The sequence below is a fragment of the Micrasema longulum genome, unplaced genomic scaffold (genome assembly GCF_059751315.1).
Source record: "Micrasema longulum isolate JH-2025_06_02 unplaced genomic scaffold, ASM5975131v1 h1tg000429l, whole genome shotgun sequence".
Lineage (NCBI taxonomy): Eukaryota > Metazoa > Arthropoda > Insecta > Trichoptera > Brachycentridae > Micrasema > Micrasema longulum.
Genome location: NW_028277629.1, coordinates 828143 through 850261, shown reverse-complemented (window position 1 = coordinate 850261; position 22119 = coordinate 828143). Strand labels below are relative to the sequence as shown.

At 32.6% G+C, this 22119-nt stretch overlaps 1 protein-coding gene across 1 annotated transcript; it reads left to right on the top strand.

The window, feature by feature from the left end:
• The first annotated feature begins 3564 nt into the window (after window positions 1–3564).
• Window positions 3565–21888, top strand: LOC148281638 (UDP-glucose 4-epimerase-like). Its single transcript, XM_088226405.1, has 8 exons — window positions 3565–3884; window positions 13748–13985; window positions 15831–15944; window positions 16696–16872; window positions 17856–18036; window positions 19251–19339; window positions 20150–20342; window positions 21289–21888. The coding sequence occupies exons 2-8, from the start codon at window positions 13749–13751 to the stop codon at window positions 21390–21392; spliced, it is 1095 nt and encodes a 364-aa protein (XP_088082531.1). The 5' UTR covers window positions 3565–3884; window position 13748; the 3' UTR covers window positions 21393–21888.
• The last annotated feature ends 231 nt before the right edge of the window (window positions 21889–22119 follow it).

Genomic DNA, 22119 nt, shown 5'->3' with positions numbered 1-22119 from the left:
TGCTGTGTTACGAAATTCCTTTACACGCGGTGATGTTACATCGTGTTACCATAAGCAAAGGACAGAATATTCTGAAGTTTAGACTCAATTTAGTTTAGTTTATAGAAATTGGAATATAATTTACGCCTGTTAAATTAAATGGAATCGCCTGCGAAATTAATTAAAAATCATAAATACGCCGGTCTCCTACGTAGACTCGCGTTGCACGTTACACCACAGCCACACAATAGTTAATAATCAATCTTGAATTAAAATTTTGTCTCCTTTTTTATTTAAAAGAAGATAAATTCATAAGCGGAAATTTAACATTTACATTTTTAACATATTACAACAGAGACGAAGAACATTGAAGAGAAAGTAATATAGAAGTCCAGGCATCTACAGGGCTTATGACCTGTCAATGGCTGGTTTAAGTGACCACTTTACACACTGTGTAACATTCACCATTCTGCCTATATTTGAACTTCTATATTCCTTCAATTCTTTCATTTGTTGATGTTTGTGAAGTTAAAGAGCTGAAACCTTTATTTATGCGAGTGAGATTCATCTAATTGAATTATTTCACCTACATACTAGGCAACGCCTGAAAATATTATTTTTTCAATTTCTATACTTCTTCATAGACCAGGTAATTTATAAACAATATTTTGAGTTTGTCCAAATTTTTGTAGACAAGGACTGGATTCAACTCCCAGGGGAGCTGTTTATATTAACATATTACAACAGAGACGAAGAACATTTAAGAGAAGGTAATATAGAAGTCTAGGCATCTACAGGGATTATGACCTGTCAATGGCTGGTTTAAGTGGCTACTTTACGAACTGTGTAACATTCACCATTCTGCCTATATTTGAACATCTATATTCCTTCAATTCTTTCATCTGTTGATAAATTACCTGGTCCATGAAGAAGTATAGAAATTGAAAAAATAATATTTTCAGGCGTTGCCTAGTATGTAGGTGAAATAATTCAATTAGATGAATCTCACCCGCATAAATAAAGGTTTCAGCTCTTTAACTTCACAAACATCAACAGATGAAAGAATTGAAGGAATATAGATGTTCAAATATAGGCAGAATGGTGAATGTTACACAGTGTGTAAAGTGGCCACTTAAACCAGCCATGGACAGGTCATAAGCCCTGTAGATGCCTAGACTTCTATATTACCTTCTCTTAAATGTTCTTCATCTCTGTTGTTGTGATATGTTAATATAAACAGCTCCCCAGGGAGTTGAATCCAGTCCTTGTCTACAAAAATTTGGACAAACTCAAAATATTGTCATTTTTTGTAACAATGGGAAAATAAAAATTGGAACAGAAACCAAATCAGACGTAGGAAACAACAGTAAATACAGAAGCAACTATCATCGTCCAAAACAAATATTCTTATTTTGCAGCGTCGTGTAATAATCATTAAATTATCAAACTTACCGAATCATTACAAAAGAAAAACTACTTATTAGTGTTACAAACGTTTCATCAACATAGGGAACTGCATTTGTACACCAACCGCAGCGTATCTCGATCAAATTTGTCACACGAAGGAAAGATGATCAGTCTTACGCTTCGGGTGTTAGGAACAATGAATTATTGCTGTGTACCCTTAAAATTCATACTTCACGTCGGGATCGAATCTAGGACCTTAAGTATAGCAGGCGAACGCGGCAACCACAATAGGTGACGGACTTATCTCCACTCGATTTCCCTTTTCATTCTTAATCTGCCCGGACACAGAAAACTCAACACAACATTACTATAGTTCGGTAGGTAGAGCACTCTTTCCATTTCCGTTTTGTATCACCGATGGCTAGAAGCAGAGTTCATGTTTTATTTTAGTCATTATTAACATTAACAACATTATTATTAACAATCTGGAGTCCCTATTTTACTAAAGACATCGAGCTGCTGGACAAGATCCAAAGATGTGCTACAAAAATCCCCATATTAACCAAAAGGACGCTTTACCACGGTAAATTTTGGATTAATTATTTATTGATTCAAAATTTAGTTTGGGTGTTTATGTTGATGGAATCTGCGACAGATTAAGGTACTGGCTTAAAGTCATTTATGAAATCAAAAGCATACTACCTTTCAAAACGTTAAGATACATATATACCTCGCTCATTGAATCCATTATATCTTACGGAGTGCGTGTCTGGGGTCTCACCTTCCAGTCTCATCTGGGTAAAATTTATGATATGCAGATGAGACTGTTAAAGGGGATTGTACCAAATAGCGTAATCCGCGAGGCGAAACATATGGGCAAAGGTGTATATTTTAAATTCTGTAATGTCCTGAAGGTAAAACAACTTTGTGACTACAAATTGATTGTAGATCACTTTGTTGATCCGGAATAAAAAAAAAGAGTTTATTACTCACAACACTAGATTAAAAACTAAGGGCTCCCTGGTCGTTCCCGAATTACAAATTACTTCGGAGAACGAACATTAAATTACGCTATTCCAAGGTTGTTCAATGATCTCCCACAGACCATCATTAACACGAAGAATCTTCAAATGAAAAAAAATAACTGAATAAATATCTTGGGCTTGTTAATAAATAAATTTGTACAGTATACACACAATTATGAAAATAAACCCGTCATAAAAAATAACTGTGTCCCACCGAAAAGTTTTTAGACCTAGTGGGTAACATATTGTAACATATATTTTAAAATATCAAATAAACGCTTTTCTGCAGCACTGACACTATAATTAAAAGCACTAGGACTTACATCATTGGAAGAACGACGGAAGAAAGGGGACGCGATAGAAACTTATAAGATACTCAATTCAAGAGATGTATCAATTAAATCCAAACACAAATTTACGGGGTCATAACTGGAAGCTCTATCGTCTCCAATCCCAAGAAAAACTTCCTTCCTAGCAGGGTAGTTTCCCACTGGAATAAATTGCCAAGCCTAGTTGTCCATTCCATTTCGGTCAACCAGTTCAAAAACCGTTTGGATGCTTTTTTAAAGGAAGAAGAACGCAGACAAGATGCAGTACACGAGATACAGGCGCATCAGCAAAGGCTGTCTGCCTATAACGAATAATAATAATCTACGGTTTCTATGTTTTATTTTATTATTTATTTGGATAGTCAACAGCTTATTGTATAAACAACTATTTTGTTTTAATAAGAAATTAGCCAATTACAGGTTTTCAAAAGTAAGATAAAATATATTGTCGAATATAAAATAAGCAGTAAATTAAATCCAAAAGGAAAAAAAGATATACTACTCGGAAAGCAAACGGCGCACGTCATTATGATTGAACTCAAATAAATAAATAATGTTTAATGATTTCATAATTGCATTAAAATAAGTGAAAGTTCGCCATGAATATGAATTTTGCTTATATGTAATTAGACGAAGCGAGAGGAGTTTGAAAAGAGTTCAACGCAAATGTTCTATTTCAGCTTTTGTACGATGTGGCAGTACTTAAGGACATAATATTACGTTTGATATTATTTTGTATAATACAATATAATTAATGCGAATGTCCCACGTGGTGTTGCTAATGTCTGGGTTCTGGGTACATAAAAAATAATGATGTAGGTATTATACCACCGCTGTCCATGTGGCGTTTGGCGGTGTGACCCGCGGCTCGTGGCGGCGGCGCGGCGGCGGCGGCCGCTGCCGGCTTCGCTTCTAACACTCCAGTTCAGAGAAGAGTAGTCGAGTCGTCACTAACAGGTTCACAACATTCACCTACCATAGTTCAGTGTTCAGTTCAGTCGTTCAGTCGTCCAGTCGCCGTAGCCACTCGCCGCTCGCCACTCGCTCTCGCTGTTAGTCAGTGGTAAATTAGTACTTGTTCTGCGCAAACGTGTTCAGTGCATGATCTGCGTACCTTGACCTTGGAATAATACTCATCAATCAGGTTAGTCATTATATTACAACATAAAAAGAGAAATATTCTAATTTAAAATATCCCGCGCTATTTAAAAATTGCAGTTGATTAAAATAACCTTTTTTTATTTACGTAAGTATATTATTACGTATATCATTATAACGTTTGATAAACGTATAGGCAATGCAATTATGCAATAATATTAATTTATTATTGGCCTTGGATTATAACGTCATTGATCGAAAGACGAAAAGTTTTACAGTTAGGTTCAATTTCCTGGACCTAGACAAACTGTTATGCTGTAGTAAGCGTGACATTATTGTTATGTACACATGTTATTACCACTAAAATGACCGGTAATATGAATTTTTAATATTATTTATCCACTGAACAGGTAAATGTGCGGTAAAGGGTAATGACCCTTTCGTGAGTCAGAAGAGGAATCATGAAGCGTAGATGCATCTAATGCACGTAAAGTGAAGTATATTTCTTAGCAGTTTTATGTGAATTCCTTCTCCGCCTAACACGTTGTGTTGTATTGACATCGAGTATTATAACGGACAGCAAAGTTATATATTCATAGGACCCAAAGTATTTTTCAAAGCTTGCCGCAGAAGATCGGGGAATAAAAAATGGTTTGTGGACTTATTGGAGCAGTTAGTGGAAGATATAATTTATAGTGACTGACCGAAATAATGTTTTCAACTTCAAAATAATGTTAAAACGCCTAAATGAGGCGTTTTTATTGTTAAACCTTACGAGTTCATTAAAATAAGTGATAAATAAAATACGCGATGAAATAAAAGGTAAAAATTTAACGAGTAAATTTGTTTGTTTTTAGCGCTTTTTGGCTCGTTGTTATGTTAAACATATAACTTATATGTAACGCTGTAGGAACTTTAACTCAGTAACAATAAAGGAATTACACAAATATATATATGAAAGATCGAGAACTCGAGTCATAAGATGTACCCGAGTACAGCCGAACGTAATCCGACACATTCCGGCAGCAGGTTTCGACCAAAAATTTACAATATACCGTGTTAAATATCCACCAACTTGACTGAGCCTCGATACCCGCATGCCCAGTGACGCAGGTAATTAGAAAAAATATACTCGTAATTAACAAATAAATCATCATAATTCCACTGTCCACACCCGATGGTGCATAGGGCAATGCATCGGTACATTCAATGCAGTTTATATCGATCAAAATACATACATTATATTATAAAACTAGTCTAAACTACATTTGTATAAGTTTATTTCTAAATATTTTGGTCTGTGTCGGACGGTTGAAGAATTTAGTTATGTGTATGGATATGTATGTGTGCATGTACGGGTATAAATATGTATGGATATGGATGAGGATGATATATAGATATAGACTTACATATAGATATAGATATATATATAGATATAGATATAGATATAGATATATATATAGATATAGATATAGATATAGATATAGATATAGATATAGATATAGATATAGATATAATATAGATATAGATATAGATATAGATATAGATATAGATATAGATATAGATATAGATATAGATATAGATATAGATATAGATATAGATATAGATATAGATATAGATATAGATATAGATATAGATATAGATATAGATATAGATATAGATATGTTAATAAATAATGTTTTAAAAAAAAAGGCATTGTGCCTATTAAATATGTACACACTTCTGTTTAAAATTTTGGTACTCCGGTTCTGTATTTATTTATTTTTTATCTTAAAATTGCGTGATCATTCACTTATTTTTTGCTTTTTTTTTGCATCTTCTAAATTTTTTTTTTGAAAGCATCAATTACATGTACTTTTTTCGCTCCCTATATCTAAGTTAGTAGTAATTATTATTATAAAACCATGTAGGACTATCATATGATTAATTGTAAAGGATCTTTACCGACAAGCCATATTATATTCATTGGCTTGGTGAGTCCTGTAAAAAAAAAAAAATTTTTTTTCAAAAATGTCTTAAAATAACTAAAATGTAATATTGTATGTAAATAATAAATAAATAAAAATAAAAATTAAAATTAAAAAAAATAGAAACAGAATCCTGCTATAGTGTTTCTGACTCGATAGCTACCTCGGGTGAAAATCCTGAAAAGGGAAATCGAGTGGAGAAATATCCGTCTCGTAGGCGCGTTCACCTACGATGCTCGAGATCTCGGCTTCGATTCCTGGGAAGTACTACATGAAATATTTGTATCTATGGTTTTCACTTTAATATTTCCCTGTTTCTGGACTTTTCGGAGTTTGTGTCAATGTTTGTTTAGTTTGTATATCTGTAGTCTGTGGTTTGTATAACTACGTTCTTCTGCCCTTTCGAAGCGGGATCTGGAGCCTACGGCCGAGGTTTCAATTTGGAACTAACACTGTATCCCTTCACTGTCATGCCGGGATATTAGAAAAGGGCGATTGTACTGACCGTGTATTTGATTGATACAAAATTAACAATGCTGCAGTGAAGGGTAAAATGAAAGCTTTTAAAGCTTAAAAAAATGTATTTGGACCCCTGTATTTAGTAGCCTTACGTCTCATGTACAATGCTAAGGTACTCGGAAAAAATCGTTATTGTTTGTCAAGGAAATGAGATGTTCGATCACTGATTTTGGTTTATTACCTCTATGAGTCCAATCACACTGTCGCAAAGTCCAAGAACAATGGTGCGTAATAACTACTTTTAACAAGAGTGTTCTGGCTATCTGTTAAGGATTTTTCATCTTTCCTGCATTCTGCTTCAAGATTATGGCGTTGTAAATGGGCACTGAAATAACAGATATTCGATACTCTGTGAAGAAATGTCATCGCATGGACAATAGTCATCATTACTTAATTAAAACCTATATAAGTAACTTCTCATAGCTCGTCTTTTAAAGTTTCTATGTTTTGTTATTTTCGCGGTTTGATTGTAAAGAAATATTTCATTTTCGTTAAATTAGTTAAAAATTGATAGTGAATATGCGAAACTGAAGAAAGAAACAAGTAAACAGTTTCGGGAAAGGGTTGGGTGCTTTCATTGTTCTTGTGTGATACCTGAAGCGTAAGACTGATTTTCTTACTTACCTTAGTGATGGTTAAAAGCGGTGCATTTAGTTAACCGATTCAGTGTTATATGCACCATAGGGTGCGAAAAAGGGGTTGATGATGGGTTGAAGTATTATTATGTTTTTTATTTTGTAATTTTTTGAAGCTTTTTCACACCTTTGTAGTGTGTCATAATTTATATTCTACTTTTGTAAATAATGTTATATTTTAAAATATAGAAAAGCCTGTAAATAAATATTGTTATCTGCATGTCCCCAAATGAGTTTTTTTTACAAAAACTCCTTGGGAATATTATATAAAATTATATGTAATATGTTTTGAATTTAAATTAAAAAAAAAAAAAAGATTGTGTCTAGTAAGAATGTAATTGGAATCACGCAAGAATGCGCATTTATACCATAATTTATTTTTTTATTCATTTTAACTCATTTGATAGATTTTATTTTACGATGCTTCTAGCATAAAAATACTAGTTTGATTAGTCAAAATAATTGTAGATCGGTACCTGTACCTTTTTGTTATTGATGAAGAAATAATTCACATAAAAATTAAGGGATATCTGAGGTTTCGACTACACTCTACCCCAAAATGCTTCCTATTTTCCAATGGTGTTTTTCCAATGTAATTTACAACTCGTTGAAAATGGCCCCGAAATTTAAATATTTGTGTGAATCATAAGAACGCAAATATTTCTTTTTTTTAATGTATGGTAGGTATTATTTCAAAGGTATTAATTTATTTATTTTAAACTACGTACGATTGGTGGGTTTATTGTTTTTGAGCAATACCTAACAAGTAAATAGATATGTACAGATCAAGATATACTCAACAAGTATGTAAGTACATTAAATTAATATTGTAATTGAAATAAAGCAAATTATTACAATAAGGAAGGGAAGTGTGGGGTAGGAAATATGAGAAGGAAAGGGTTGCATTACGCTTAAAGGTTCTATAAAAAGATGCTGATGTTTCAGACGTTTCTTAAAACAAATTGATTATGAAGTGTTTTTTATGTAGAGAGTTAAGTCATTTTAAAGACGAACGGCATGTACAGAACCACAGAAGATTTGTGAAGTGATTTACCATCTGTTTTTCCATTTACCAGAGCCGTAGTAGTCATAAAAATAAATAATGTTTTTATACTGTAAAGTTAAAAATAATATAATTTTCCACGTGTCATGTAGGTATTTTCATCAGTTAATTTAAGACCTGAATTACCGTTTCTATATAAATTTAAGTTTTTTATAGGTACCGTTATTAATTTATAAATGTTCGAAATGAATATTTTTATACAGAAGTACCTGTATAGAAAATCAACGGAATAAATGATTGACGAATTGGGATTTTAAACATATCACATAAACTTGCCAACGACAGAGGTCATAAGTCCCGAAAATGCCAAGTTTTCTAAATTTACGATTTTTGTAAATAGAAGAATTTATCAACAATATTTTGAGTTTGTCCAAATTTTTGTAGACAAGGACTGGATTCAACTCCCTGGGGAGCTGTTTAAAAATAACATTTTCAGGCGTTGCCTAGTCTGTAGGTGAAATAATTCAATTGGATGAATCTCACCCGCATAAATAAAGGTTTCAGCTCTTTAACTTCACAAACATCAACAGATGAAAGAATTGAAGGAATATATATGTTCGAATATAGGCAGAATGGTGAATGTTACACAGTGTGTAAAGTGGCCACTTAAACCAGCCATTGACAGGTCATAAGCCCTGTAGATGCCTAGACTTCTAAATGACCTTCTCTTAAATCTTCTTCATCTCTGTTGTAATATGTTAAGAAGAATTTAAGTTGGTAGAATTTAATTGCAAACGTTTGGACTTACTCAAAATATTCTAATTACGTACGTTTAAGTACATTTTTCGTCCTTATTTGTTTTTTTATTTTCTGTTTTTTGTTTTTGATTTTGTTCACGTAATAAATAGATCAGTTTGGCCCCGTGGGTAGTTTCGCGGATTTAGCATCGGGAGGTCCAAGGTTCGAACCCCACTCTAACACAGCTTGTTAAAAATATTATAACATAGTTATTTACCACTAAAAAAATGACAAAAAAATTGAAGTGTTTAAGTTCCTAACTTTATCATAAGAACGCAAATATTTTGCGTATTACATTTTCCACATTATTCGTACATTTTTCTCTTATACTTTAGTAGTTTCCTAAATTTATATCAATAAAATCTCATTGAATATCTTATATTTTATATCTTTTTGACACATGTGCAATAATACACACACATATGTCCACTAATCTCCCCAACCAATGTCTAAAACATATTTACACACACAAAGAAACCGATGTATGTATATTTATTGTATTTCTGTGGATATCTGATATTGGTTTTGTTCTCTGTTATATATTTTTTAAAACATGTATTATATTATTTACTGTTTATATCCCCAATAAATAAAATTTCAATATTGAGTTTAAAAATTTAAACTTCTGCCTAAGCGTTTCAGAAATTATTGCTAATGGTATGTTTCCTGCTCTTCAGATATCCCGCATCTCGCGTAAAGAATACAAATATATATCTAAATATGATATTGTATATTACAATATTTTATGTTCTTACCCAGATTCTGCTGAGTAATGTAAATAAATCTATTTATAGGAGATAATACAGTTTACAGTCCACATGCTTCAGATTCGGTCATCTTTGCGCCTTGCACTCACCACTCACCCATTCTCTCATCTTCCATCAGTCATGTTTGTTTAGCGAAGGTCGCTGAAATTTCAATTCGTTATGCGCATAAATTTAAGATGAAAAGATGCTCATCTTTCTCTATTTTACCTCGCTTTTTTGTATTTTGTAGATATATAAAGGAGCATATTAAATACACACACATTTGTGTATAAATATTATTCACTAATGGATTCAAACTATAAAACTATTGAAAGCAATAAACTCCTTTCTCTTACAAATGCTCATTTAATTTACTTGGCTTTGACCATGATTTACATTTTTTAAAACATATTTTACTACAGCGATGCGACTGACTTTAGCGGGCCATACCTTCTGAGGACATAGGATATTATCACAGTTTGGTTGTAATTTTGGGGGCCATATTCAACGAATTGTAAATACCTAACTCAGATCGTTGAGTCCGCGACAAAAATCACGGGTCACAAGAGCATAATATTACTGTTTTTTTTTTTATTAAAAAATTTTCATTAATAAACCTTTACACACATTTAACAAAATATTTTTACTTTTAAAATTCACATTCTACTGTTAATAATAATATTTTTAACATCTTTTGTAAAGGTTGTCTGAGTCTTTTGTTTAGTTTTGTCTGGTAGTTTATTGCATAATTTCAGTCCATGGTTTATTAGTATCGATTGTCCTTTTCTCGTTTTAGAAGGTTGCATGTGATATTTTTCTGATATTCTCGTATTGTGTTCATGTTTACTACAGTTTTTTTTCAAGTTTTAATTCTTCGTCTACAATTACATCAGTGGCTAGTTTATATATAAATTTTAAGGATTCTTGTTTAATGAGTTCAGTTACATTTAATTGTTTAGTTTGTTTAAAAATTTCTTTAGTTGCTGTTAGATAGGGTAGGTCATATACTAACTTTAATATTTTATTTTGCTGTCTTCGTAGTCTGCTTATGTCATTTTGATTTCCTGTTCCCCATAGTAGTTGCATATTTTATATATTAACATATTTTAGTTTTTACATAGGCTTCGTACATTGGATTTTTTCGGTTTTTGGAACACAGTTTTTGATTAAAAAAAATACTCTATAATGTCGCCACTTTGCTAATTAAATTGTTGATATGAATTGTCCATGTCAATTGTCTGTTTATTGTTAGTCCTAAGTATTTAACATGTTCAATTTCAGTGAGACGTTCGTTTATGTAAGCATCTACTTTATGACATTTTTTTCTAGATTCAAAATGGATAATATTGCATTTTTTTTATTAAGTGTAAGTAAGTTTGTGTTTGTCCATTTAGTCAACATAGTAAGGTCTTCGTTTATGTCATTGTTTGTTAATACTCGTACGTTTGTTTGATTTTTTACAGAATAGTCCAATGTTGTCGGCATACATAATAATTTTTCCTTTAAAATTGTATAGTCATTAATATATAAAATATATAATAGTGGACCCAAAATAGATCCTTGTGGGACTCCAAAATTTACTGTTTGTATTTAACTTTTTTTTCATTTACAAAGGTATACTGCTTCCGATTTGTTAAGTATGATTGTAATAGTTTGCATTCTTGAGATTTTCCTTCAATATCATTGAATTTTTTTATCATGGTCTCAACATGTACCGTATCAAAGGCTTTTTTTAAATTCATGACGATGATGTTCCTTCATAGCATTTTTATATAGGTACCTAATTTAGATCTATAAATTCCCTTTCAGCATAATATTTGAATAAAATTAGTACGACTAAGTACGCAGTTACACCATTGTACAAAATACTCTTCTTTGTCAAACAGATAACATATAATCATACAGCAAAGCCAGCGGGTAATTTTAATAAGATAGCTAATTCACTCTGTCATTAATGGTTGGCAGAAAATTGTAATTAACCTACTTTCGTCCAGCATGACTAAATTAAAACAACACCTTCTAATTTGCGATGAGTATAAGACTAGAACTTTGTCACTTTTCACGTCCTTAATAACAATAATATTAAGTAGATTAACCCTTACGAAGAAAATTTTCTTTCAGGATTCAGGACGTGCGGAAATGCATATTTTTTTCAGTTGATAAATTTAAAATGTAGTCGTGACTGTCGTGAGTCAGCGTCACTAGCCACAGGACCACAGCCATTCTATTTTAATGAAGAACTTCAGCCCTACGGGAAATTGTTACAAACATGCAAAAAATGTTTTCTTGAGCGCGGTAAAAAATAGAGCATTAAGTTGTACGGCAAAGTTTCTTGAAAATGTACAAAAAAATATATAAAAAAAAACGCCCTACTTTGAACGACGTCACTGGTTACCAACCAATGATATGAGGGCTGTGAAGAATATCCGGGTTGCTTTTCGTAAACGAACCAATCGGAAGAACTGACGGAGAAGAACCTCTGACGTCACACGCGGAGTAATTTCAGAAATACAAAACTGATAATACGATGTATAAAAATAAAAATATTTTTTTGGCTTTGTTAAGAGTCTATTAACAAAAATATTTTTTTTTAAAAAACACTGCTTCCTCATTCAATAATTTTAATATTCCAAGTTAAAATAAATTCAAAGGTTGAATAATTCATAACCGTTTTGATTTGAAACAAAATAAATCATTAAGATAATCGGTTAACCGTTAGCTATTACGGTTATCGGCTATTCGATTGTGGAAGTACCTACATAAGATGCTGGTAAGACGATCGGTCGCCTATTCCCGTGGTTGTCGTTTTTTTTTTTTTTTTTAAGTTGGAGTAGGAACCTTTCGTTTTTTTAGATCCATACGTAACCGACTATCCTAACAATCATAGATAATGTAGAACTATTACTAGTCTAACAATAAGGAAATTCAGTGGTTTAAAAAAATATACATTTGTCAATAAGCATTAAACTAAGCTAAAATTAAAAAAAAAACAATTATGTATCGTATTATCAGCGCCACGATTTTTTAAAGCTTTCATTTATGAAATAACTTCGCGTGTGACGTTAAAGGTTCTCTTCCGCTTATTCTCGATCAGTTCTGCCTATTAGTCTATTATGGCAAGCAAACCGGAAATCTTCCATAACTCTCTTATCATTGGTAGATTCATATGAACCGCTGACGTCGTTCAAAGTAGTTCGTTTTTACTAAAATGTTTTTTTATTATTTTTTTCGTACATTATCAGGAAATTTTACCCTATAATTTAATGCTCCAATTTTTTCCGTGCGCAAGAAAATATTTGTTTTATCCAACTACCGGTAGGGCTGAAGTTCCTCTTATTTCAAAGTTTTTGACTACCTACCTCATTTTTTTCAAATTTTTTTTAATCATAAAATTTAATTTAATTGGGTTATAATAATAAGTTTATAAAAAAAAAACAAGACTTTAAAGTGTTATAAATTTTAATTTTAATTATTTCGCCCTTTAAAAAAAAATCGTACTATTGTTTTTTTAATTCTTAGTATACTTGAATTTTTTGCGTTTACTTGATTATTTGTGATAGTTTTCTGTTTTTTCATTTATATTAGAAACGTGCCTATAAACGCGCGATTTAGCTAGATTTTCTAACCCTTTAAAAATATATTTTTATTAATAAATTTCATAAAAGGTACATGTTTTTTCAAAATTTAATACAGATCAACTTTTATACATATAGTTAATGCTATCACTGTAACTCTCCAAAAAAAGAGACCAACTCTTGTGCTTGGAGAGTGACTTACACTGTTGTAGTTGTTTATTTATAAGAGTTTATATAATTTTGAATATACGAGTATATGAGAAAAAAAAAATAAAACATAGAATATATAAAGAAAAAAACATGAAATAATAATACATTCATATTAATTAACATTTAATGCAGTTTTTACACGTGTTCAAAAAATTTCTTTAGATTTACTTTAAATTTATTTATTGATATATTTTTTAAAATTGTTTTTAGTTCATTGGGGAGGTTATTATAATTTTTTATCTATATTATATAATTATTTGTTTATAAATTTTTAATGGATAATAAAAAGTAATAAAAAATGTATATTATGTAAAAAAATAATTCAATCAAGTTACAGTGAAAGGATTGTTAGCTAACACCGAGGGTTAGAAAGGTCACATCAAAAATAGAAAAAGGTTGCACTACTACCCCTTTGATGGGATACCAATTATGCTCATGAGAAATTTTCTGTTCTAGAATGACATTCCACACAGTGTTGGTGACCGGGGGAGCGGGCTACATAGGAAGCCACTGTGTGGTGGAGCTGCTGGAGGCAGGGTACGAGGTGGTGGCTCTGGACAACTTCGTCAACGCCGTGGGCGGCGAGGAAGGCTCCGCCGCCCTAACTCGGGTGGAGCAGATCACGGGGAAGAAGGTCACTTTCTACCAGTGTGACCTTCTGGATAAGGAAGCTTTGGAATCCGTTTTCAACAAGGTACAGCGCAGCGTTTTTATCCCATTGGGACACAAACTAAAATATTTCAACTCTGTCAGAATACCGGATTAGGTAGGTACAACAACAAACCATCACACCATTTTCCCCTAGGGGTATGCAGAGAGGATAGAATGCCACGTTACTATGTATTTGCATACATGCACTTTGCTTCCTCTACATTTATACATCTTCTCATGCACGCGCATCGATTATTCCAACATTTAACATGACCATCATCAAGTATTATACCCAGATAGTAGCCTATGCAGATGACCTAGACTTAATCTCCAGAACTGTCCCGGGATTAAAATATGATTTCTTAAAGCTAGAAATGGCTGCAAGTGACATGGGTCGGTAAATAAATACATCTAAGACTAAATATATGTTAGCAAGAAAGTCACAAATAAACTATGTACAGCAGGCAATTGACGTTGGGTCGCACCATATAGACAATGTCAACTTCTTTAAATATTTAGGTACTGAAAATACTAATGATAACAATTATAGTACCGAGATTAGAGCACGGCTATCGACAGCAAACAGATGTTATTATGGCTTGTTTAAAAATCTGGGATCCAAATTGCTCACTAGAAAAACTAAGACCATTATTTACAAAACTCTCTTTAGACCGGTCATTGCATGTGGTGCCGAATGCTGGGTTATGACCAAAAGATATGAAAATATGGTATTAGTATTCGAAAGAAAAATATTAAGGAAGATATTTGGTGCTGTCAACCAAAACGGAGCGTGGAGGAGATGATTTAATCATGAATTAGAGGCGCTGTATGGCGAACCCAACATTGCACATCAAAATTAGAAGATTACAATGGTTGGGCCATGTGCACAGAATGAATAATAACCGTACCTCAAAAAAGATTCTTTATACAACTCCGGAAGGCAGACGAAGCAGAGGCAGGCCAAAATTAAGATAGCTGGATAATGTGGAAAGTGACATTAGAGCAATTGGCCTAACGAACTGGAGAAGAGCCGCAGGGTGCAGGGAGAAACGGAGACAAATTCTGGAGGAGGCCAGGGCCCACAACGGGCTATAGCGCCCCTGATGATGATGATCTTCAAGTATTTGTCGGATCTTTCTCAGTCTTCTTCAATTTCTGCATCCATCAACATTCGCATCGTGTCTTTTTTCTTTTTGGCAGTTATTTCACTGTCCATTCGCTCTACATGTCCAAACCAATGCAGAACTCCTTTCTTAATTTTGCTGATGATGCTTATCTCAGCCTTGCATAATGTACGGATCTCGGCATTAGTGTACCTACCGTAGATAAGTAGGTATATGAATTTTCAATCAATGGTATTTTGATAAATCTTCATAGACAAGGTGAATTTTACACAATGTGTATAATTATAACTCTAACTAATGACGGTTCATGTAATCTCTGCATTCCTATACTTAGTTCACAACGCTACTCTGTAATATCTAAAAGAACTTTGCATTCCTTTTCACTCCATTCTAAACAATCGTCCAGGGTTCCGGTTCTATTTTACCCACGCAACTGTGTCTTTCATCTGCCCGCACACAGATTTGGATGAATGATAATAACATTTTTTTTTTTTTTTGAGTACAAATATTTGAAGGTGATAAATTATTTATCGGTTCATTACATATAACTTTGAAAGCCTTACTAGGCTATGAAATAATCATTAGGTAGTCATTCCATTTATGGAGGAAAATCAAGAGGTGACCTCAATCATTAATATTACTGTGAATAATACATATAACATTAGGTGTACATTGTTAAGCTGTGAGATGATTACTCAATCCATTATCTGCAGCGTTTATGTGAATATTAATGCATGTACGATTATGTACCTTATTGTTTGCAGCATACAATACAATGTGTTGTCCATTTTGCTGCTCTAAAGGCAGTTGGAGAGTCGATGCAGCAACCACTTATGTACTATCAGAATAACCTTCTCGGAATGCTGAACTTGCTAGAGGTAATTATTCTATTAATACATAATACAAAATGCTCTGTTTTAAACGGTTAAATACATTTAGAATTTTGTTGGGCAAGATGAGTTGTCATTATTCTAATTGGTAAATAATAGGCAACCCTTACATTATGCAAAATGAGTGTAAAAAATTTATGTAAAAAAATTTAATACTACTTTGGCCCTCAACCAGAGCTTTAAGTTTCTGAAAAAGTAGATTTTTTGCGCTGAACCTGCTTTCATATTTAAGTAAGAAAATCAGTCCAATTAAATTTTATAATGTGCATTAAACTTTATTAAATAAGCATCTAAGGGCGTGAGTTGCACTTTGTTTTGTAATAAATGGGTAGCATTGTTGTAATGAGCCATTGTTTTCGACAATATTAGCCAGGCGCTCAAGGGAAACAGTTCCGTAGAGTGTAAACTTTTTGCATTTCGGTAGCTTTAAAATGTGTTCGAATTTGTAATGTGATTAAGTTATATCTTTACTAACAAAAAATAATTTTATCATTAACATTTAGTTGTTAAAATTTAATTTAATTTGCTGAACAATAGCTTTTTTTTATAAACGTAACGTATTAAAAATGGAAAAGCGTTACATAATTATTATCTCCATTTATTTAAAAGTCTAACAAGCTTCTCTAAGCATTTAAATGCAATGCATTTTCCACGCATGACTATTAATAGACTCAAATACCAGTTATGAGATACTTAGCGCTCATGAATTCCTTTTAAGCGTGTTTTTAACGACTTCTAGGTGATGAGAAGGCATCTTTGCTTCCAACTGGTATTTTCCAGTTCATGTACAGTTTATGGGGAGCCTGAAACATTACCCATAACAGAAACTCACCCTACGGGTACCATCACTAATGTATATGGAAGAACTAAATACTTTATAGAAGAAATGCTCAAGGATCTCTCCACAGCGGATAAGGTAAATGATACTACACACCTGAATATTATTTTTTAATTTAAATATGTTTCTAAAATATTTTTTTGTATTGTATATTTATATTGAATCGGGTTGTAGTCCCGTGGCTAGTGTTGCGAACTCACGGATCAGAGATCCGAGGTTCAACTCATTTAAAGCCTTTATGAAACAGGTTGTTTTGAGTTTGTCCGTGGCCAGGTAGATGGAGAATAGTACAGTTCTTGTGTGAAATAGAACCATACCCTATGATTACTATTTTTGACTCGATGGCTGCTCCTCCGGTAAATATCCTGAAAAGGGAAATTGAGTGGAGAAAAGTCTGCATCGCAGTATAGTGGTTTGCACATTCACTTACTATGCTCGAGATCATAGGTTTGATTCCTGGCAGGGTAAATGTGAAATATTGGTTTTAAAGGTGGTTCCACACTACAATATTTTATTGTGCCTGGACTGGCACCTAAAGCGTAAGACTGATCACCTTACATTTCATGTAACACAAGTGATCCAAATACACTGCAGTCGGAGCACTAATGCAGTACCCTATGCACCACTGGGTGTGGATAGGGAGTAATGATGATGGTGATGAATTATTTGAGTTCCAGTCAGTCCCCCCTTAGGAAGCTGAAATTCGTCTTCACTTCATTTGATTCTTAAAAAACTCCCTATTTTAATATTGGTCAATGGGTAAGATTTTAAAATCCAAAGATAAAATGTACTTAAAATACGATATTGTAAGGATTATTCAGAAGATTTTTTAGACTAAAGTAATGCATTTTAAATAAAACACTATTTCCTACCTGTCATTATGTAAATTTGAAAAGTTTACAATTTTATGAAAATCCATAACAAATTTTCTGATGGTGAACTGATGGTTTTGCCATATTGTATCTGACAAACTGTTTAATCGGTTTGTCAAAATATTAAGTTTTCTGGTTTGTAAACAGGTTTAACAGCTAACATTTTCCTTTATTTCATGAAATAACAAGACGTGGAACATAATAGCCCTGCGGTATTTCAACCCTGTGGGCGCGCATCAGTCCGGCCTTATAGGAGAAGACCCCACGAAGGAGTTTGCTAACATTATGCCGTACATGGCGCAAGTTGCTTTAGGAAAGAAACCCGCTCTCACAATCTACGGGACCGACTATAACACCGAGGATGGCACGGGTTTGTCATTGTTACAATTATTTTAATTACGCAACAAGTTATGTATTTACCCGGTTTAATTTCTACACTATCTATGGGTGGTTCCCGACCTAGGGGTAATAACCTCCTAAGAGAAAAATGGGATTTTTAGAAGGGGTAGTGGCATTTTGAAGATCCCAGAACCGACAATGGTGCTAGATCGAAGAAATGTAAAACGCTTATTCACATAATACTCTCCACTTGTCATCGGCAGTACATTGTATTGGCGAATATTTTTCAAATTTGGAAAATCGCCAGGTGGTTGTTTGGGTGCTAAGATTCTTTTCGGTGGATGAAGTAATATTTCCAGATACTGAAATAGAAGCCTATCTCTTTAGACTTCGAGAAGACAACACACTGAAACGAAAAAACATAACTAACAACATTTTGGCGAAAGATTGGTTGGCCAGTATTCATTATTACCGGAAAAAATCTTGAAAATACTAATACTATTTGCAGCAACTCACCAGTGTGAAAGTGTGTTTTCAACAATGGTAACAAAAGTAAAGATCCAATGCGAAAGTTCAGTTGTTATTTTTATTTATTTGTTAATAGACTATCAACTAAGCCAAAAAAAAAACATTTGTGTATTGTATTATCATCCGCGCACTATACTCCGCGCGTGATATCACCTTTTTTTCCGGTGAGTTGTTCTGATTGGTGGATTGGCTTCCCGGAAACCGGAATTCTATCACAACACTATCATTGGTTTATTTAGAAGAATATTTATTTGACTTTTTTCATACATTTTAGAGAAACTTAGTCATACAATTAAATGCTCTAATTTTTACGTGTAAGAAAAAAATATATCCTATTCCTCGTAGCACTGCTTATTGAACTTGGAGCATAATCTATTTATTTGCGGACAATGTCCATTTATTCAATTTATAGGGTATTAATATTACAATATAAGAATAGTTAAAAACATTAAAAAAGAAGCAAGGGACATCAAGACAAGATCTGGACTATTTATCTAGTTCATTGACCTATGATGAGCATTGGCCAAAACAGCACTGAATATTAAATAAATCAAACTAAGCAATATCAACTGTCTCACATTACTTCTTAATTTAAAAAAAAATGTAATAGCTATTTTGTTTTTAACATTTTTGAGGGTATTTCCCCTTTTTTATTTGTATTATTTAAATAAATAAAATAACAATGTTAATTGTAAATAAATTTTTTCATAATTTTAGGAGTGCGAGATTACATTCACATAATGGATTTAGCAAGTGGTCACGTGGCTGCATTGAAACTTCTGAGCTCTACTCAACTTGGATTAAAGGTAAATTTAATAAAACAAACACAGTTTTACTGGTAAAATCAAATAAAGAAAGATCTAGGGATCTTGTTTCAACAGAAAATACTTGAGTCCTTTCTGAAGATGTCATACATGCATGCTGACACAAATAAAATTAAATAGAAAAATTTAAACTACAACAAAAAATAAATGCAAAGACGTGAATGTATGAAAAATTATACATAAATTAACACATGTCACGTGTTTGATGAAATATGTTAACAATTATTATGTTTCTTTATTTATTAAAGAGGTGGTAAGTTTGTAGAACTCCATATCAATTGAAATAGGTCCCACTTGAAGATTTAAAACATAATGATCGTGACAGCTGTTTTGCCAAGTTACAATTACGTACATCAGTTTAAAAATCCCATGAGGAAAAAGATCGGCCACAAAATGAATAATAATAATTGGAACCTACACAGCGTGTTTTATTTAAATTATTTGTTTTGTGGGACTCACCCGGAAACCAATGTCCACTGTATATGACCTACTGGCATCTTAAGGACAGTGCAAAAGGTAAATTGTGCATTTCCTGTGTAAATAACAAATATCAAAACTTGAGTTTTCTACTAACATTTCTTGGTGGAACTGCATTTTAATTAAAATAATAAAATTACGAATATAGTTTTATTACACTTTTATTTATAATTTGTACCAAGGACGGGTTTCGTCTTGGCCGACATCGTCAGACTGGTCTGACCAGTCTGATGATGTTATTAGTGTTACAAATAAAATTGTGCAACGGTAATAACAAAGTTTTATTTTCATAATAAATGTTTGTTCTTTCGACAGGTATACAACCTGGGTACTGGTAAAGGAGTTTCAGTGAGGCAACTTGTCACAGTGTTCGAGAGGGTGACGGGGGCCCGGGTGCCACTGCGCTTGGAGGGGCGGAGGGACGGGGACATCTGCGCCATGTGGGCTGACCCGACACTGGCCAGGGACGAGCTCAACTGGACGGCCAAGTTCTCTCTCGAGGACATGTGTAAGCTTCATGACTACAGCTAATATGTAATAATAATCCGGAAAGTATGGCCGCGGTCCCAATTTGGAACTAACACTGTATTCCTTCACCGTCATACAGGAAAACTGGAATAAGCTGAATGTACTGACTATGGGTATTCGGTGACTATACTGCAGTGAGGGATACAATGAAAGCTTTTAAAGTTTCTGTAATTTTTTATTTTGCAGTTTGGTTGTAAATAAATTTTAAATTTTCACTAAATTAGTTTTAAAAAATTGATGTTGAATATGCGAAATTAAAGATAGACACTCATCTTTATATACAGTTTCGGAAAAGGGGTGGGCGCTTGAGGAGATATTAAGCATACAGGGGTTCGATTTCATATATCCTATGAGCTTTTTGAATACCTTGAATTATATAACTATATAAGGACATTCAATCCATCTAATCTTCACACTCGTTTGTAAATGCCCTAACAAGGTCAAACAATTGCCACGAAATTTTTGTTTTTATATTTGTAAAAATAAAATTAAGTGTTCAGTAGACTCAAATCAGTATTTGATTTCTTATATTATAAGCCTAAATAATTTATTTTATGGATGCATAAATTTCTGTGTCATAATTTATGGCGGTCAATATTGTTGTAAATACTGCGTCATTTTAGTAAATCAGTAGTTCTATATACATATTTGAAAATGCTGATTCTTAAATCTTAATCCTGTCGTAACAGCTTCTTTTCTCCTGAAAAAATTGTCTTGGGTATTGAGGTATTATTTTATCTATTTTTAATGTTTGAAGCACTAACTTTGCCGAAACTAATTGGTTATTAAATTTTTAAAAATAAAGCGGGTTATTTCATTTGAATATATTATTTTATCATGAGGGAATTGATTTTTATACGAGAACAGTTCTCCCTATTCCAAACTGATTTTTAAATCTGCAGCAATGATGACTGTTAAAATTGCAGGTGCGGACTTCTGGAAATGGCAGACGATGAATCCTGACGGCTATCCCAAGAAACACGTCAACAACCACAAACAAAACAATAATCACTGTAATGGGCACTCATGATATTTTGATATTTAGCATTTTGTCATAAATTCTTTCGATGGATTTAGTAGTAATTTATACTATTCCTAAAAAGCTAAAGTTCTCAAACATACACTTTTTAAAGATGCACAAATTTTTAAATGAGAATCTTTGGCCAACAAATTAAGTGAATGTTATATTTATTTATAGTTGTATTTTTTAAAAAGATTTTTGATAAGAACACCTAAACTTTGCCTTCAGATCAATAATAATGAAAAACAGTCTCAAATTTACATTTCAGTTGTATCTCTTTTTGAATTCTAACAATAACACATGATTTTTTATATGCATTTATAAAGTTGTAAATAATTTTAAGATCTCTACTTGAGAAAATGAAGTAGGCAGAATATTTTTGAACTTAATGTTTAACAATGGCTGAAAATTTGTCACAATAATTGTTTTTACTTTGGCCAGTTCTGTATTACTAATTATAATTTTGTATTATGTACAATAATATTTAAAAATGAAATATTAAAAATTATAACTTGTTTTATTTTCTCAATTGACAATCCTTTATAGAAAAGGTTCAAAAGCGATTTTTGCGATACTTATATCTTAAAGAAAATAATTATTATCCGTTCTTGTATCCATCATTATTTCTAGCAGGAATGCTGGATTACAACACCCTCGAATCTCGTTGTCATATTTTCCTTGGGAAACATTTCCATAAGCTGATTTTGGGAAGTATATATAATCCAAATATACTGAA